Source organism: Schistocerca gregaria, chromosome 1 (assembly GCF_023897955.1).
Source record: "Schistocerca gregaria isolate iqSchGreg1 chromosome 1, iqSchGreg1.2, whole genome shotgun sequence".
Lineage (NCBI taxonomy): Eukaryota > Metazoa > Arthropoda > Insecta > Orthoptera > Acrididae > Schistocerca > Schistocerca gregaria.
The window spans coordinates 868,716,262-868,735,222 of NC_064920.1; the positions used below are offsets into that span (position 1 = coordinate 868,716,262).

General features: G+C 38.9%; 1 protein-coding gene across 10 annotated transcripts in view; it reads right to left on the minus strand.

Annotated features, from left to right (window-relative positions):
* LOC126273149 (kinesin-like protein KIF22) overlaps positions 1 to 18,961 on the minus strand; it is a 277,787-nt gene that overhangs the window by 124,454 nt on the left and 134,372 nt on the right. For all 10 annotated transcript variants that reach the window (XM_049976670.1, XM_049976690.1, XM_049976635.1 and 7 more), the window contains one exon: positions 12,304 to 12,515. In XM_049976670.1, the coding sequence (XP_049832627.1) occupies positions 12,304 to 12,515 (212 nt within the window). The remainder of the gene's footprint in view (positions 1 to 12,303; positions 12,516 to 18,961) is intronic.

Here is an 18,961-nt window from a genome sequence, read left to right on the forward strand (position 1 = left end):
AATAGGATGGTTGCTCTTAACAACAGACATTAACAACACTGTAATAGAAATGGAAAAAAATAAAATAAAATAAAAAAATAAAAACAATACATTGAACAGAATGAACAAATACAGGTTAACCAAACAGATTTTTAAATATCTTTGGGATGAGAAGTCAACAATAGCCTGGACTCAAGAAGTTAGGAAAGATTTGGAAAGAAACAACATAAGTGGAAAGATGCAACAGAAAGAGAGAGTTTCAAGAGGAAAGTGTTAAAAACGGAAGGATTCCAAGGCAAGAGGGAGAAGAAGACAGGGTCAAAATAGTCTGAGGAGAAGGATACATAGTGAAAAGATGAAAGAATAAGGGAAAAAGAAACAACAACAACAAAGGAGGAAGCATTGAAATTGGTGCATGGTCCTTAGATGACCCAAACGAAGAAAGAAGAAGAAGAAGAAAAAAACAATTCTACTTTGGTAGAGTGAAGTCATGAAAAATTGTTTATTAGTAGTGGGAAAAAGCAAATGAGTCTGACTACAGTGAATTATCAACAAAATACTAAAAGGAGTGATGACACCAGTTGATGAAACACAAATTGCTGATAACAAAAGAGCGAGAGCAGCCAGCCAAGCAGCTTGCTGTCTAAGATCACTTGTCCCTGCCTTGATTATTCATCAGGGAAATCTATGCGACGAGACCACTAAGACTTTGCTCCACGGCACCAACACCAGACGACCCATTGCTGTTTCAGTCCAGCCCACAAATCCAGTGCACTGATAAGTGCCAAAAAGTTTTATTAGTAGTTTGACCAGGATGTTGTGATAGTCAATGGTATCACGTACAATTTATTTACAAAGTATACATTGTATATGATAGTGACACTGCGAGTATGAGTGTCTGTGATTAAACAAAAACATAATCTTTAAGAGTATATTGTGTATCTGTGTTCATGTGCCAATAATAATATGTAAAATGGCGTTATAAATACTGATAGGCCTCTGTGGTTTACTATTTGAACTAACAAATTAGTTGATATATGACTTAAGAGATGATTTCAGCAAAATAACACAGGGAGACAAAAATTTAATAGTAATGGGTGGCTGGAATTCGAGTGTAGGAAAAGGGAGAGAAGGAAACATAGTAGGTGAATATGGATTGGGGCTAAGAAATGAAAGAGGAAGCCGCCTAGTAGAATTTTGCACAGAGCACAACTTAATCATAGCTAACACTTGGTTTAAGAATCATGAAAGAAGGTTGTATACGTGGAAGAACCCTGGAGTTACTAAAAGGTATCAGATAGATTATATAATGGTAAGACAGAGATTTAGGAACCAGGTTTTAAGTTGTAAGACATTTCCAGGGGCAGATGTGGACTCTGACCACAATCTATTGGTTATGACCTGTAGATTAAAACTGAAGAAACTGCAAAAATGTGGGAAATTAAGGAGATGGGACCTGGATAAACTGAAAGAACCAGAGGTTGTAGAGAGTATCAGGGAGAGCATAAGGGAACAATTGACAGGAATAGGGGAAAGAAATACAGTAGAAGAAGAATGGGTAGCTCTGAGGGATGTAGTAGTGAAGGCAGCAGAGGATAAAGTAGGTACAAAGACGAGGGCTGCTAGAAATCCTTGGGTAACAGAAGAAATATTGAATTTAATTGATGAAAGGAGAAAATATAAAAACGCAGTAAATGAAGCAGGCAAAAAGGAATACAAACGTCTCAAAAACGAGATCGACAGAAAGTGCAAAACGGCTAAGCAGGGATGGCTAGAGGACAAATGTAAGGTAGTAGAAGCTTATCTCACTAGGGGTAAGATAGATACTGCCTACAGGAAAATTAAAGAGACCTTTGGAGAGAAGAGAACCACGTGTATGAATATCAAGAGCTCAGATGGCAGCCCAGTTCTAAGCAAAGAAGGGAAGGCAGAAAGGTGGAAGGAGTATATAGAAGGTTTATACAAGGGCGAGGTACTTGAGGACAATATTATGGAAATGGAAGAGGATGTAGATGAAGACGAAATGGGAGATACGATACTGCGTGAAGAGTTTGACAGAGCACTGAAAGACCTGAGTCGAAACAAGGCCCCCGGAGTAGACAACATTCCATTAGAACTACTGACGGCCTTGGGACAACCAGTCCTGTCAAAACTCTACCAGCTGGTGAGCAAGATGTATGAGACAGGCGAAATACCCTTAGACTTCAAGAAGAATATAATAATTCCAATCCCAAAGAAAGCAGGTGTTGACAGATGTGAAAATTACCGAACTATCAGTTTAATAAGCCACTGCTGCAAAATACTAACACGAATTCTTTACAGACGAATGGAAAAACTGGTAGATGCAGACCTCGGGGAGGATCAGTTTGGATTCCGTCGAAATGTTGGAACACGTGAGGCAATACTGACCTTACGACTTATCTTAGAAGAAAGATTAAGAAAAGGCAAACCTACGTTTCTAGCATTTGTAGACTTAGAGAAAGCTTTTGACAATGTTGACTGGAATACTCTTTTTCAAATTCTTAAGGTGGCAGGGGTAAAATACAGGGAGCGAAAGGCTATTTATAATTTGTACAGAAACCAGATGGCAATCATAAGAGTCGAGGGGCATGAAAGGGAAGCAGTGGTTGGGAAAGGAGTGAGACAGGGTTGTAGCCTCTCCCCGATGTTATTCAATCTGTATATTGAGCAAGCAGTAAAGGAAACAAAAGAAATATTCAGAGTAGGTATTAAAATCCATGGGGAAGAAATAAAAACTTTGAGGTTCGCCGATGACATTGTAATTCTGTCAGAGACGACAAAGGACTTGGAAGAGCAGTTGAACGGAATGGACAGTGTCTTGAAAGGAGGATATAAGATGAACATCAACAAAAGCAAAACGAGGATAATGGAATGTAGTCAAATTAAATTGGGTGATGCTGAGGGAATTAGATTAGGAAATGAGACACTTAAAGTAGTAAAGGAGTTTTGCTATTTAGGAAGTAAAATAACTGATGATGGTCGAAGTAGAGAGGATATAAAATGTAGACTGGCAATGGCAAGGAAAGCGTTTCTGAAGAAGAGAAATTTGTTAACATCGAATATAGATTTATGTATCAGGAAGTCGTTTCTGAAAGTATTTGTTTGGAGTGTAGCCATGTATGGAAGTGAAACATGGACGATAACTAGTTTGGACAAGAAGAGAATAGAAGCTTTCGAAATGTGGTGCTACAGAAGAATACTGAAGATAAGGTGGATTGATCACGTCACTAATGAGGAGGTATTGAAAAGGATTGGGGAGAAGAGAAGTTTGTGGCACAACTTGACTAGAAGAAGGGATCGGTTGGTAGGACATGTTTTGAGGCATCAAGGGATCACAAATTTAGCACTGGAGGGCAGCGTGGAGGGTAAAAATCGTAGAGGGAGACCAAGAGATGAGTACACTAAGCAGATTCAGAAGGATGTAGGTTGCAGTAGGTACTGGGAGATGAAGCAGCTTGCACAGGATAGAGTAGCATGGAGAGCTGCATCAAACCAGTCTCAGGACTGAAGACAACAACAACAACACACAATACCACAAATGAACTGAAGAGTGAAAGAAAAAAGTGTTTGCTAGCATAGAAAATACAAAGACTAGTTCAGAATAGCTGGGAAACTATTTACATATCCGTATCAGTAAATCGAGGCAAGAGAAAGTAGAAACAAACAATAGAATTTTAGACTTACAAAAGTCATTAGATTCATATACAAGGGAGGCTGGAGACGAAAGGACAAACAATGTGGTTTTGTGAGGAACAAGGTACAAGAACAGTTCCTACGATTTAGTAATACTTTACTACAAATGAATGAGAACAAGTAACATCGATTCTGGAATGTGCATGGCCAAGTGAGACACATCCAAAAATGGCTCGAGACTTTAAGGATTGAAAAGGACGCTAGTTTGGAGGAAAAAATGAAAGCTATAGTTGATCAGAGATATCATGAATAAGATTTTATGTTCAGTAACACATCTCATTTGGAGGAAGATGCTTTGAAGACAGAACGAGAATTTAATTAATTGTGGGATGAAATAGAGAAAATAAAGGTGGAGCTAGAGAAAAGAATAAGATTGAATACTACTGTGGTACCAAATGAAACTTCAATTAGGGCGCAGCACAAATTTGGCGAAGCAATTCCCTAAATTTAAACTGGATGGAGATGTACATCCTACATGTTTTTTACAAGTATTGTCACAACCCTTGCCTCAACATTGGGAAGATTCCGCAAAGGTAAATCGTGCATTGAGTTATCGGACAGGGATGTGGCTGAATGGGGTACAGCACATTCAGAAGAATTCAGATCAAGGGACGACTTTCAGGAAATCTTTAAAAGAAAGTATTGGTCTGAGGTTGTATAGGAAAAATTAACTTTGGACCTACTAGACACAAAATATTTTATCAATTCTTGAAGTAGCTATAAGAAATATATAGGCTAGAGTGACATCTGACCAGGGGAAGTATTTAAACAACCAACTGGAGGAAATACTTACTAAAAGTACTAGTGAGGAGACTCCCTTACTTCGTTAGAAAATAAATATAGTACTGAGGTTGGTCAACAGTAAACAATCTTTTTATGTTCTATTGGAGGTTTAGATATTTTAAATACGTAGCGAGGGGAATTCATATAAAGGGACAATACATCTCACAAGGAACATGAGAACAACCGAAGAAAAAGAAACTAATTTTTGCAATGTCGATAATGCTACACAATGATGTAATAATAAAAGGAAGTGGGAATAACAAAGCATAGTATCACATATGTTTGTATCCAATCATGCTGGAAACATAGAGAATGTAAGAGCAATAAATATAACATCAAGATACGTTGACGCCACAGAACAGATGCCCAAATGTTGAGAAACAATACAAGTCTAGGGGCCAAGGTCAGGAGGTGGAACATTGTAAATTCATTGAAACCTAAAGGAAACCATGGCCTTACGTGGTCTATGTGTTGTGATGCATGTAAGGCACCGAGTTAGTCAACGCAGTACTTCAACTTTTCCTTTTCCTTACACTGATTCTTCACTCTCTTAATATTCTTTCATCAGCAAATCACTATACTTCTATTACTTAAAATACATTACTGAGAAGAAACATATAAAGAGATACTGTAAATGTACCTGCAATAAAAAATGATGAATAACCCTTATGAAGTATAAATATATTTTACACCTGCGGATATCAGGTAGCATGTAATGCTCTACATTAAAGGGAGAATAAGATAACTGAGTTCTAACTACAGGGAAAATCTACGACAGTGCAATACCATTACAATTACAATGTCTTGACAAGTGTGTGACACCAACTTCGTATGGGGAGATTATTGTTTACCTTTTATACAATGTGCATATGTGGGGTTGGTTTTAAACATATTTTATAGGGGCTCAGTGAACAGAAGAAACAACAGGCTTGAGACTAGTGGCTTGGAAACATGACTGTTTGAGGACACAGGCCTAATACGAGAGTACAAACGCGCTAACAAGTAAATACTAACAGATACAAACAAGAAAACACTTATTGTACTGAGGTTGCTTTTGATGTTAGCTACATCATATTTGCGTACGGCAGGGGAAGAGAGTGGAGGGAACATTACAAAAGTAAGCCAGGTTCTTAGAAGGAAATGAATGCTGTGCTAACATCTTAAATATACAGATAACAGTTAACTGAACAGGAGAAACAGGGTATGAAATTACTACAAAGCAGCTCCATTGTTAAGATGGTAACACAGAGCACCTCAAAGGAAAGGAACAATGTTAAGCTACTGGGAGAAAGAACATGAAATATCTTTTAAAAAATTAAGGCTAGTGTTATGTAAGAGGATGAGAGCCAAATTAAAACAATATATGTAAGGAGGTAAGGTGCTCCACGAAGTAGTATTAAGGGCAGCAAAATGTGTATACATACGGAGATTAGGTGGTAAATAGCCTAGGTGGATGACCTGGGCCAGGCCTCAAAAAAAAGTTTAAATGGACTCATTGCTGAGATGACCTATGCCTCGGTAAGATGGACTCGGGGACAAGATGATCTGTAGGAGTAAATTAGATTCGATATAGAACACTGACTCATAATGTATCATGAATAATGCAGGAATATTTCCTCAGAATGTAGGTAATGTTATGGTTATTATAAGAAATTAAGAGACACTATTCCAAAAGCACCATCCAAACGACAATGCAGTATTAATTGCAGTGATATTTTTTGCAGGAGAATAACAAAAGAGTTACATATTATGATGTAAAGAAATGTAAGTGAAAACTTTCACACAAGTTCAAACATTGGAATATGGTTCCTCATACAGACATCAGAAAAATAAATTTTAAAAAAATGTTCTGAAAAATGCGAAAAGGTATACAAATATTGTAAAAAATAAACTGAAATCGAATTATGGAGTTTCTATTTTCTCTTGATCTCAAAAGAAAATAATATCATGAGTAGTATTAAAAGGCATGTGTAAAGTGTCAGTATCAGTAATAAAAATATTAAAAAGGCGTCAAGAAGCACTACAAGCTCAAGAGAAATGAATGATTCCGACATATTTCACCTCCATGGGGGGATATGTAGTGTCACAGGGAAATAGCACGTCACACTCAAGGTTTAACTTAGCTGACAAAATATGTCTGAAGTTAGGAAAAGAGAACAGACAGTCCACTGTGTGTGAAATACTGTGTAAAGATGGAGTAATCTGGGGAAGCTGTATGTCTGGGGAGCAAAACAAGTGTTAAAACATCACCACCTGCTCTGTGATCTGGAGCTGCTTACTCCTTATTCCGTGTTGGTGCTGCACCAGAGATGAGCTCAGTACATGGAATAGCACCATGTACGACAATGTGCAACCGGATTCTCCCTGTGCAGGGATACCAAGTGGTGTTTATCTAGACCTTGGCTGGCGATCTGTCACATACAGAGCATTGTCTGCTCTGGCAATTGTAATATTAAATTGATGTTCTGCAAGGCATTTATTATGTTGAAGAATATATAAGTTAGATTGATATCTCGGTGTTTGTTGATTTGGTGATGTTAGTTTGACAGCAGCCTATTTTTCAGCTCAAAGCACTACTGCCAAATGAGGAAGAACAATCAGCACGGCAGGTTGGAACTGAGCAGTGAGTCCAGTTGACTACTGCAAAAGAATTATCTACTGAAATTATGAGTTTTCAGATCACCTTATGATATCGTGCAGGCACTTGCACATTCTACGCATGTAAGTAGAAGCATCAACCAAACCACAGGTTCCAAAAGAAAAAGGTTGAGGAGGAATTCACATCCAGAAATCCAAGTTAGTGGTAACGGATTTGACACTGAGAATTTTATTGGGCCTTGACTGCTCAGTTTCCAATGGAACAGTACTTGACCTTAAGAAAAGTAATGGATACTGATGCTGACAGTAAAGTAAAAAGGATAACATTAAAAAAAAAAAAAAAACACTAAAGGCAAGGCAGAAATCAGAATTCTGAATCAACTAGGAACAGCTGCAGAAGTCAGCAATTAATAAAGACACAATGCAGAAAAATTGTTAAATAGCCAGCAGTTCAGTAGCATTCACGAAAACAGGGTTCGGAAAGAGAAGGTACAAAATCAATGTGAAGTACCAAAATGTTGAGGGAAACGCAAAAGAACCAGGTAAAAAAGTTACCGGCAACAGGAGAACACGCATATGAAGTGTGATTGAAATGTAATGGATATTTTCTTAATTTTGTGGCCTTTACACAATCACTTTTCAAATTTTTTTGTCTTAATATATGTGTTCCAGAGGTATGTTTGAATTTTCAGCTGTTTTGGGTATTTAGTTTATTGTTGAGAGTCGAAAAGGTTATACATGTTTTCAACTGCTCAGCAAATTTTTACTTACAAAAAAGATGGATCAAAGAATCTACATTAAATTTTGCTTGGAAAATGGAATAAACTGCAGCACTGAATTTGAAATATTGACTGCGACTATTGGCAAATCTATTATGAGTAAGACAAGAGATTACAAGTGGTATAAATGTTTCAAAAAGGGTAGATAAGACGTTGTAGATGACTGCCTTGGACATCCAAACACATAACCATTGATGGCAATGTGGAAGAAGTAAAGAAAATGGTTCTATAAAATTTTTGTTATCACCATCAGAGAGGTTTCTGATGATGTTGACATGTCCTCTGGCTCATACCAAGCCAATTTTTTCAGATGTTTTGGGCATAAAACATGTAGCAGTAAAATGTTTGTTCCCAAACTGTTCAATTTTGACTATAAATGATGTCAGGTAGACATCACTCAGGAACAGCTGAATGATTTCTTTGATTATGATGGGTTAGTGCATCAGTAAGAAATACTATGTGAACCAATGTGAAGAAAACAACCAGAACTGTGGCAAAAACATTTACAGGAATTGCCTCACAATAATGCTCCCACTCAGACCTCATTGCCTGTTTGCGATTTTTTTTTTTTTTTTTTTTGGGGGGGGGACCATTATATTGTCTCAGCCACTGTATTCATCAGATATGACCCTCCTGTGACTTCTTTCTATTCCTGAGGCTGAAGAGAACCATGAAAGGACTTTTTTTTGTGACCACTGATGAGATAAAAACAGAGTTGCTGAAGGAGCTGAACACCACAATGAAAAGTGAATTCTAGAACTACTTCCAAGATTGGAAAACAAGCTGGCACAAGTGCATTATATCTGAGGGGGAATTACTTTGAAGTAGACAAAGTTGATGTTAGTGAATAAATAAAGATTCTTGAAGAAAAAAAAAATTCCCATTACTTTTTGAGCACACCACATAAAAGGGTACAAATTTGCAAGTTTTTGAGCCAGTGCCACCTTCTTCTGGCAGAAGGGTTGACGGTGAAGGAATAGGGATGAAAGTAAAAGACTCCCCTGACCTGTGGTTCTGGTCAACTTTTCCGAAATCTCTCCATTTCCTAAACCTCAAATTGATCTGAAAAGTTGATTGCTTCTAAGAACACATCGTATGAAGCGACATTCCCACTGGCCAGAGTTAATACCCAGCTTGAAATAGTTTTAAACGATCTGCCACACTTTAGCACAGGAATGGCACCCTGAGAAATTGTAAAGGAAGGAATAATAGGTGAACCAGTATTAAAGGAGATTAGTTATCCTTGAATAGAATGACTTAAAAATAAACCGTAAATGAAATTGTTACAAAAAATTACGAAACAGTGCCCAATAAATAATCAACCAGTATTGAATGTAACAAATGTTAATAAATTTAAGACAGATGAGACAGTATATGTTATAAGGATTAACAAGAGCAATAAATATGGGAAGGAAACAGAAATGCTTTCAACAGTTTAAGGACCCATATATAATATTAAGTGGTGATACACTTAGGTGACAAAAAGTCAAGGGATACTTCCCAACATCATGTTGGACCTCCCTTTGCCCAGCATCCTGCAGCAACTCAAAGTGGCATGGACTCAACAAGTCACTGGAGGTCCCATGCAGAAATATTAATCTATGCTGCATCTAAAGCCATCCATAAGGTTGTGTTGCTGGTGCAGGACCTTGTGCACAAGCTTACTTCTCTATTATGCCCCATAAATGTTCGATGGGTTTCATGTTGGATGATTTAGGTGGCAAAATCATTAGCTTGAATTATCCAGAATGTTCTACAAACAAATTGCAAAAAAGTGTGGCCCTCTTGACATGGTGCACTGTCACCCATAAAAATTCCATCATTGTTTGGGAACACGAAGTCCATGAATGGCTGCAATTGGTCTCCAAGTAGCATTTCCAGACAATGGTCAGTTCTGTTGGACCAGAGGGCCCAGTCCATTCCACGTAAACACAGCCCACACCATTATGGAGCCACCACAAGCTTTCACAGTGCCTTGTTGACAACTTGAGTCCATGGCTTGGTGGGATCTGTGCCACACCCAAAGCCTACCTGAAATTGTGATTCATCTGACCAGGCCTCATTTTTACAGTCATCTAGGGGCCAACCAATACGGTCACAAGTCCAGGAGAGGCGCAGCATGCAATATCATACTGTTAACACAGTTACCTAAGTCAGATGTCTGCTGCCATAGCCTACCAATGCCAAATTTTGCTGCACTGTTTTAAATGATATGTTTGTTGTACGTCTCACATTGATTTTTGTTGTCATTTCACAAACTGTTGCTTGTCTGTTAGCACTGACAACTCTATGCAAATGCAACTGCTCTCGGTTGTTAAATGAAGGCCATTGGCCACTGGGTTACTTCAGTGAGAGGCAATACCTCAGATGTGACATTCTCCACACACTCTTGACACTGTGGATCTCAGAATACATAGATACACAGACACAAGCCTTGTGTCTGTGTATGTATGGATGGATATGCGCGCGTGTGTGTGTGTGTGTGTGTGTGTGTGTGTGTGTGTGTGTGTGTGTGTGTGGGCGCGCGCGCGCAAGTATATACCTATCCTTTTTTCCCCCTAAGGTAAGTCTTTCCGCTCCCGGGATTGGAATGACTCCTTACCCTCTCCCTTAAAACCCACATCCTTTCAGCAGCCGCCGGTTGCGAAAGCTCGAAATTCTGTGTGTGTGTTTGTGTGTTTTATTTATTGTGCCTATCTACCGGCGATTTTCCGCTTGGTAAGTCTTGGAATCTTTGTTTTTAAGATATTTTTCCCATGTGGAAGTTTCTCTCTATTTTATTTACATCATCATTAACATGAGGTCATTTTATTTATTTATTTATTTATTGTTGCCAAGTGCATGGAAAGATTATAGAACTGATAGAATAGTTTATGAACAAGTAGGGTTGGGAAATTACAATTAAGGCTTGTTAAGTGAGTAGAGGCAATGTTATACTGTCATTTTTCAGGAAGAATAAAGTCACTTACTTGTCACTTACATCAATAACGTGGATACCTTGGAGCAAAAGAAAGTTCTTATGAATTGGAAGAAAGATAATGTGTGATGGGAGAATAGTTACGAAGTGATGTTAGGTGAAATCCCTGGATCGATGTTAAGCTGAGGAGCTGATGATGGTAACAGAAGTATGTAGGTAATGCTTGGAGTAAACTGACTGTAATTTGAGATGCTTTTAGCTTCAGAGCACCCAAATGAAAAGGAAAAGTTGTCCTAAACAAACATGTTATGACAGTGATATGAAATAGCTATAAATCAAAGAAAGTGAAATGGTTATCACTTGCTGAAGGTGTAACAAATAACTGAAGTACCCAATGTTAACGGATTCACTGACATCGGGAACCATTTGTCTGAGAGAAAGAGTGAATGTATTTTTACAACAGAAATTCGTAAAGGTAATAAATGCTTCTCGGTTATCTAAAGTTGCAAATGGATTTGGCAAAGTGGAAAAGGGCGAGACACTGGAGAAAATGGTCACTTGAAGAGTTTGTTTGAAAGTTTCATAATAAAAGGTCTCGTTATTCCTTTTTTTTTTTTTTTTCACTCCATTGATGTGACTCATGTTAAAGTTATGAAAGCACAGAGAATAAATGTTTCTGTAGAAAGAGTAGTTGTTCTTATTTCCAGTTGAGAAAATTTGTGGAAAGGAAAATGATAATATGAGTGTCTGTTCAAAGATACTTAAATAGTATAGTCAGTCATTAACAATACTGTTGAGGATTATATAGTAATTATTGCTCTATTGTTATGGGAATTGTGTTCTGCGACACTGGAAATGGAGGGGGCAACATGAAATACCACTTTCGTCTACGGATCTCTGTGGTTCTTTTAAAAGGAATTTTGTGCTTATCTGGCCATCAGAATATCAAACTGCCAACTAAAGATTTTTTTAACAGTTGAGTAAAGGACAAATTTATGTCTTCTAATATATATTAATTGAGATTGTAATGTTATGTTGCATGTGTACCACACTGCTTGGGAGAGCCAAGGCAATTTCTGTCCCATCTACTTGGATTAAACAGAAGCTTTTAGCTGGAAATGTATTCATTTCGTTAACAATCAAAGCTCATAAATGTGTATTCCATTTATGAGTTTTTCTGTTTCTACAGTATTGTTATAAAAGCAAAATCAATTTACATACTGTAAATTTGGGGGGAGGTGTGATAATTACTATCACATTATGATAACTAAAGAGTAAATTACACAGTTGTTTAAAAATTCCACAAAAATAGGTAAAAATCAGCTAAGTAACTTTAGCTGCAAATCTCAAATTTTGTTCCCTTCCTTGATTCATCAGTACATATATAATAAACTTCTTGACTGAATTAAAATCACCGTCATAAAATGTCCAAAGTTGCAAAGTTTACAGTTCTATATATGCAGAGTTACCATACATTGCCGAACTTATGTTTAAATTTGACATCAATAATTGACATTTAATTCTGTAACAAACCATGTAGCACAGAAGTGAGAAGAGAATTTCGATATGGAACATGATTTCCATGACGGCCTGATGACAAGCTCTGAATTACGTTTCCCAGCTCCAGCAGGCCTCTATTGATACATACAGCTTCCTGGAAAGCATCACCACAGGTGCCTGTTCTCTTTGCTCTTTCTGATCCTGCAAGATCTACCATGTGTAACTCTGACAGTAGTACATCATTTCTGGAAAAAAAAAAAATATTCAGATGAATATAGGAAGAAAGGTCAAATCACATTCACAGGGCAATAGAAGATTTCTCAAGTCAACTATACATATAGCATGAGCAAAGACTCCAGCATGTTAACCATAATGTCCCATCCTATGTAACACACGATATTTGTTAGTATTATATCGTACACCAGGGGAAGCACATTATGTGTTGTTTCTCACTTAGTTAACAGCTATTACTGGGCTAGATAGGACTAGAATATACGAGTCATAAGTAACTTTCACGAATCACTCACAGAGTAGGAGCTTGTTTTCAGTTATAGATTACGAAAAAACCCTACTTGAAGCAACACTAACAGGGTATTATAAATTAAACACTTAAGTTCAGCTTATAATGTGAAATTTCAGTGACACTAAATGTAGCATGTTTGCACATTTGTGCTGCATATGAAGCAGACATCAACAACAAAAGAATTTACTCCTGTTAGTCCATACAAAACTGTAAAAAGAAAAGAAACAAAACATAATTATCAAAGAATCCAGACTCAAGAGATAAGGTATAAAACATGGACAATTTAGCTTTATGTATGACCAAACTGTTAGTGAATATGAAAAGGACAGACATAAAGACGATGATTCTCCCACCCAATTTTCTTTCTATTAAGGCCAAGATGCCCACAGTATGGTAGATACTGTATAGTTTATACCTTTCCAAACCAGTAACGTAATTGAGTGGTAAAAGTGGAAAGATCATGAAAATGTTTTTCATGTAAACTATGTACTTATTAGAAGCCTTCCCAGGCAACTACCTTTACCTTAGCTTTTAAGGTGAAATAAAATGTTGTTTTATTACTTGATGGTATTAATTAGTGAATGAGAAAAATAAACAATCAGCTAATGAAAAGAGGGGTAGTTATTGTTCCAATTATCGCCTCGAAAAATCGCCTGGTTAATGGTTCAGTTATTTCATGTGCAGTTATCTTTACTCTTTCTGTTATTTGTTTTCCACCCATGACTTTCTAGTGTCATATTTACTCACAAACATCTGAGCTATACTACTGAAAGTTTGCAACCTCATAACCTAAAGATCAAGGGAGATAATTTATGGAGTGGTACACACAAGTTTCCATTGCTGTTTTTCGACTGTATAGGGATCTCAGGTTTGTCATTAGATTTCAGTTATATTCTTTTGACAAGGTACTAGATACCCACTGATGGGATGAAGCTACTGCTTGAAGATAGCTATTGGCAGTGCTCTCACTGGGACGGTCTGTTTAAAAAGTGTGTATTCATTTAAGGACCAGCAGAAGACGGGTGCAGCTAAAAACAATCTCCATACCAGTATAGCTATCACGACAAGGACTTAGATTAGACCTTAAATTTGTGCTCTATAGCCTTCATAAAATACTTCTGGCTTGGCTCACAGAAAGAGAGGCCTTACATCATGCTTTACAAGAGTTTGAATGAACTTGTGGAATTTCAGGAGCTTTGTTCACACAAAAAAAGAAAACACTAGAATTTACTCGGCTTACGCAATGGAAACTCTATTCTGGTACTAGACCTGAGCCATGCAAAGATACAAGACATGTTACACCTTTACCATACATTTCATTTGTGTTTCACACATTTTATACCAACTTGAAAGTGTAGAACAACAAAGATGATAGTGGTTTAGTGGAAGAATGTAAATAAAGTCAATATGCACCATCCTGCAGGCATTTAATGGAACATAGTAATAGTTAAAAATCCCATATTTTAGAAGCAACTGCTACTAATAGTGGGCATGTTTCTGTTAATATTATTTGTAAAGCTTTTCAATAAAGTTATTTCACTTAATGTTAAATACACATTTTGTCGACGGCAACATTGGTATGTTAATTTTATGATGATATAAGTACTGAAACATGTGTTCCTGTGAAACCACTGAAAGCATTACTGGTACAAATCGGGGGAGAGGTCCCTCCAAAACTGTTAAATATGAATCATAATAAAATACATCACAAAATACACTACTCTTTAAACTATAAGCAGCAACAAATAAAATTGGATTCATTCAAAATGTAAAAATTTACAGCATTTCTAATAAAGCCTTAAATATCTCAAAACTACATTTTTTGCTTACACAACAAATGTTCTCAACAGCTCAGTTATACATTGTTGGATTATATTTATCAAATTTTGTTGTAGATTATGATTTTAAAAATCGAGTTAGGTAACAGGGTTGTCACAAGTTTCCCCAAGTAAAATTTCCTGATGTTTCCCTGATTTACAGATAAGTTTTAGCATTTTTCCCTGATAAATTTTGAGATCTCAAGGGTAAATAAAGACAAAAATGTAAGGACTTCCATGTCTCTCCCCCGTTTTGTTTTAGGGCGCAAAAACAACTAGGATCATACACTGTGAAACACAAAGACAAATACAATAGTTTAAAAAGACTACACGTCAATCCCAAATGACAGAAGAGAAGACACCTAAAAACAGGAATGTGGAGAAAGGTCTCTAAAATATGCAACAGAGAAATGGAGGTCCCCAACCAAAAATTGAATGGCCTTCGCCATATTGCTACGACGGACAAAAACTAAAATGCGGTTGACACCCCAGGCGTCGTTCCCTAGAACGGCCAATAACTCAGACAGCAAACCCAAATGGGAACATAAACAGTTAAAAAAAAGGGCATTCCATCAGGCAATGGTGGACAGTTAAAAATTGGGCGCAATGAGCACAAAGTGGTGGAGAACGCCACTTAACAAATGGCGATGGCTAAGAAGGCAGTGCCCAATATGCAACCTAGTTAAAATGACCTCTTCATGGCAGGAGGGCCGAGAGGAGGTCGTCCAAGCTGCTGGAGAGGCTCAATAACTCAGGGCTTATTCCCATGAAGGAGGGACAAATGGCAATGCGAAAGTGACACCACTTCCTGATAGATGGCAACACAGAGGGAATGTAAGAACTAGTGGGCTGAAGTACAAGGACTGCAGCCTTGGCAGCAGCATCAGGAGCCACATTTCATGTCAGAATGACAAGATCAGGAATCCACATAAACATCACAGTAGTTTCATCAACGGTGAGCAAGTGAAAGTTTTCGTGGACCTGTTGTACAGTGCATAGAGGCTCTGAAGAGTGCTGTGGGAAAGTGAGCAGATGACACAATTGAAAAGACTATGTCACCGGATGTACTCCATGGCCTGATACAGGGCGAAGAGCTCTGCTGTAAATACTTAGCAACGTGCTGGAAGCCATTACTGAAAACGTCAGCACCAACAACGAAGGCACAGCCGACACCATGGTCAGTCTGAAAGCCATCAGCATACACACAGGTACTATCGCGAAATTCTGTGCGAGGATCATGAAACTGAAGGCACTAGAACAATGCTGGTGTAGTGTCCTTTGGAAGCAAATGAAGTCCAAGGTGAACACGGGCTGTCGCATGAAGCAAAGGTGGTAAAGAATTCACACCCACCAAGAAAGCTGCAAGGAACGTGAAGTTAATCTGCTGGAGCAAGAGCTGAAAGCAAACTCCAGGAGGTAACAGAGAAGAGGGACACAACTGGCAATCAAAGGAGTCATCGAAGGAGGCAGCACAGGATGGGTGGCCACGCATGACAGACAAACTGCATGCATATTAGCTGAGGAGAAAGTCACAATGGTAGGACAGCAGTAGTTCAGCAGTTTCTCCATACACTCTCAACAAGGCCAGTGTAAAAGGTGCCAGTGGAGAAATGGAGGCCACAATGGAGGAGAGTATTGAGACGGCATAAGAGGGACAGATGTGCAGATGTATAAACAAAGCACCTATCGTAGTTTACTTTCGAAAGAACAAGGGAATGGTACAAACAGAGGACGACGGTTCGATGTGCACCCCAGGAAGTACCACTGAAGACACATATGACATGGAGAAACCATGTACAGTGGGCTGCCAGGTAAGACATGTGGAAAAATGAAAGCTATTGTTGATGTTCCATGAGTAAAGACAATCGAGACATCACGGAAGACGTCACCCAATGAGATAGATCCATGTTGATTGGCATTGATGGCAAAATCATCAACAAAAAGGGAGCCAGAGATGCTCAGCAGAAGACAGACCATTACAGGGTTAATGGCGATAGCAAAGAGGACAGTGCTCAGGACGGAACCCTAAGGCACACCGTTTTCCTGGATAAAGTTGTCCAATAAGGCAGAACCCATACATACTTTGAAAACTCAAGTCTTTTAAAAATTCCTTAAGGAAACAGGGCAGGCAGCCACGGAAGCCCCACATACAGAGAGTACTGAGGGTACCAGTCCCTCAGCTGGTGACATCCAAATCGAAAAACATGGCCACAGTCTATGATTTCTGAAGAAAACCATTCATGACATGGGTGGACAAAGTGAAAGATGGTCAACCGCAGAACGGCACGCTCGAAATCCACACACTGCAGTGGTTAGTAAATTACGAGACTGGAGTCACCATACCAGCCGGGTATGAGTCACATGTCCATCACCTTGCAAACACAGGTGGTGAGAGAGATGGAGCTAGAAGGAAAATGTTTGTCCTTACCAGACTTAGGTATGGGTATGACAGTGGCTTCATACCAGCATCTGGGAAACGTGCCCTCTGTCCAGATGTTGTTGTACATATTAAACAGAAAGTGCTTGCCTGCATGAGAAAGGTGCTGCAACATCTGAATGAGAACAGCGTCTGGCCCTGGGGTGGAGGATCAGGATGAAGTGAGAGGGTGATCTAGCTTCCTCACAGTAAAGGCAGAAAAACACTCAGATTCGGTGAAGAGAAGGGTATCGCAAGAAGCCTCCTCTGATCGTTTCCAACGAAGGAAGGCAGGGTGACAGTTGGAGCTCAACATTTCTGTAAAATGGAGGCTCAAGTTGGTGTTGGTGGTGGTGGTGGTGGTGGTGATTATGATGATGATAATGTTTGGTTTGTCGGGTGCTCAACTATGGTCATCAGCACCCATAGAAAGTCCCAATCGTTACACACTCCAGTTTTTTCACAGTCCAATCTTGCCAGTGTCACAAATGATGATGATGAAGTGATGAGGACAACACAAGCACCAAATCCCCAGGCAGAGAAAATCCCCAACCAGGCCGGGAATCGAACCTGGGACCCCATGATCCAGTGGCAGCAATGCTAGCCAGTAGACTACGAGCTGCCAACGTGGCTCAAGCAGTTGGAGATAGCAACAGGGTCCTTGATGACACCGTTTGCTACTGTCAGGCCGGAAATTGGGCAATGGAACTTAGTCCCGGAGAGCCATCTGAGAGGCACAGCAGGTGGAACTGTTAAAAGAACTAGTGAATGAAATCCAGCTAGCTTTTTTCTTATCTTGAAGAACACAGCAGCACTGTGCAAGCATCTGTTTATAATGCATGCAGTTTCCCAACATAGGTTGACAGTTAAATATGTGGAGAGCATATCTCTGCACGCGAATTGCATTGTGGCACACCTCAATCCACCAAGGGATGGGACACGGCGTGGTAAAGAGGAAGTGCAAGGAATGGAATGTTCTGCAGCAATAAGGATAAGATTTGTAAGGTATTCCATCTGGTCATCACAAATGCGGAAATCGTGTCTATCAAAGGTCACCAGGAATGAATAAGCCCTCTAGTCGGTCTTAATAAGCTGCCATCTGGGTGTGCATGGAGGTGGAGCAGGAGTCAGCAAATGGATAGCATATGGGAAATGACCTGTAGGGTAGGTGCCAGGAAGAATGGTCCACTTGACATGATGCACAAGATGTGCAGTGATGAAGGATAGCTCCAAATGGGAACAGGTGTGTGAGGAGTCTGAAATGAACATAGGTGCTCCTGTGTTAAGGCAGAAAAGGTTAAGTTGATTAAGAACCTCAACCAAGAGGGGGTCTCTCAGTTCTGGTGAATTCCAAATGGAATGGTGAGCATTAAATTCACAGAGCAGCATAAATGGATAAGGTAGCTGCCAATAAACTGGAGGCAGTTGGCCCTGGTGACACTGGATGACGCAGGGATGTAAATCATACAAAGGCAAAAGGTCATTTGAGGAAGGAAAAGGTGAACTGCAACAGCTTGAAAACGGGTAGTTGGGGAGATGGATTGACTATGAACATCGTCCCATATGAGCAGCATGACTCCCCCATGACAAATATATAAATAACCTAGTAGATAGTGTCGGAAGTTTCATGCGGCTTTTCACGGATGATGCTGTAGAATACAAAGAAGTTGCAGCTTTAGAAAATTGCAGCGAAATACAGGAAGATCTGCAGCAGATAGGCACTTGCAGCAGGGAGTGGCAACTGACCCTTAACATAGACAAATGTAATGTATTGCGAATAAACAGAAAGAAGGATCCTTTATTGTATGATTATATGATAGCAGAACAAACACTGGTAGCAGTTACTTCTGTAAAATATCTGGGAGTATGGGTGCAGAATGATTTGAAGTGGAACGATCATATGAAATTAATTGTTGGTAAGGTGGGTGCCAGGTT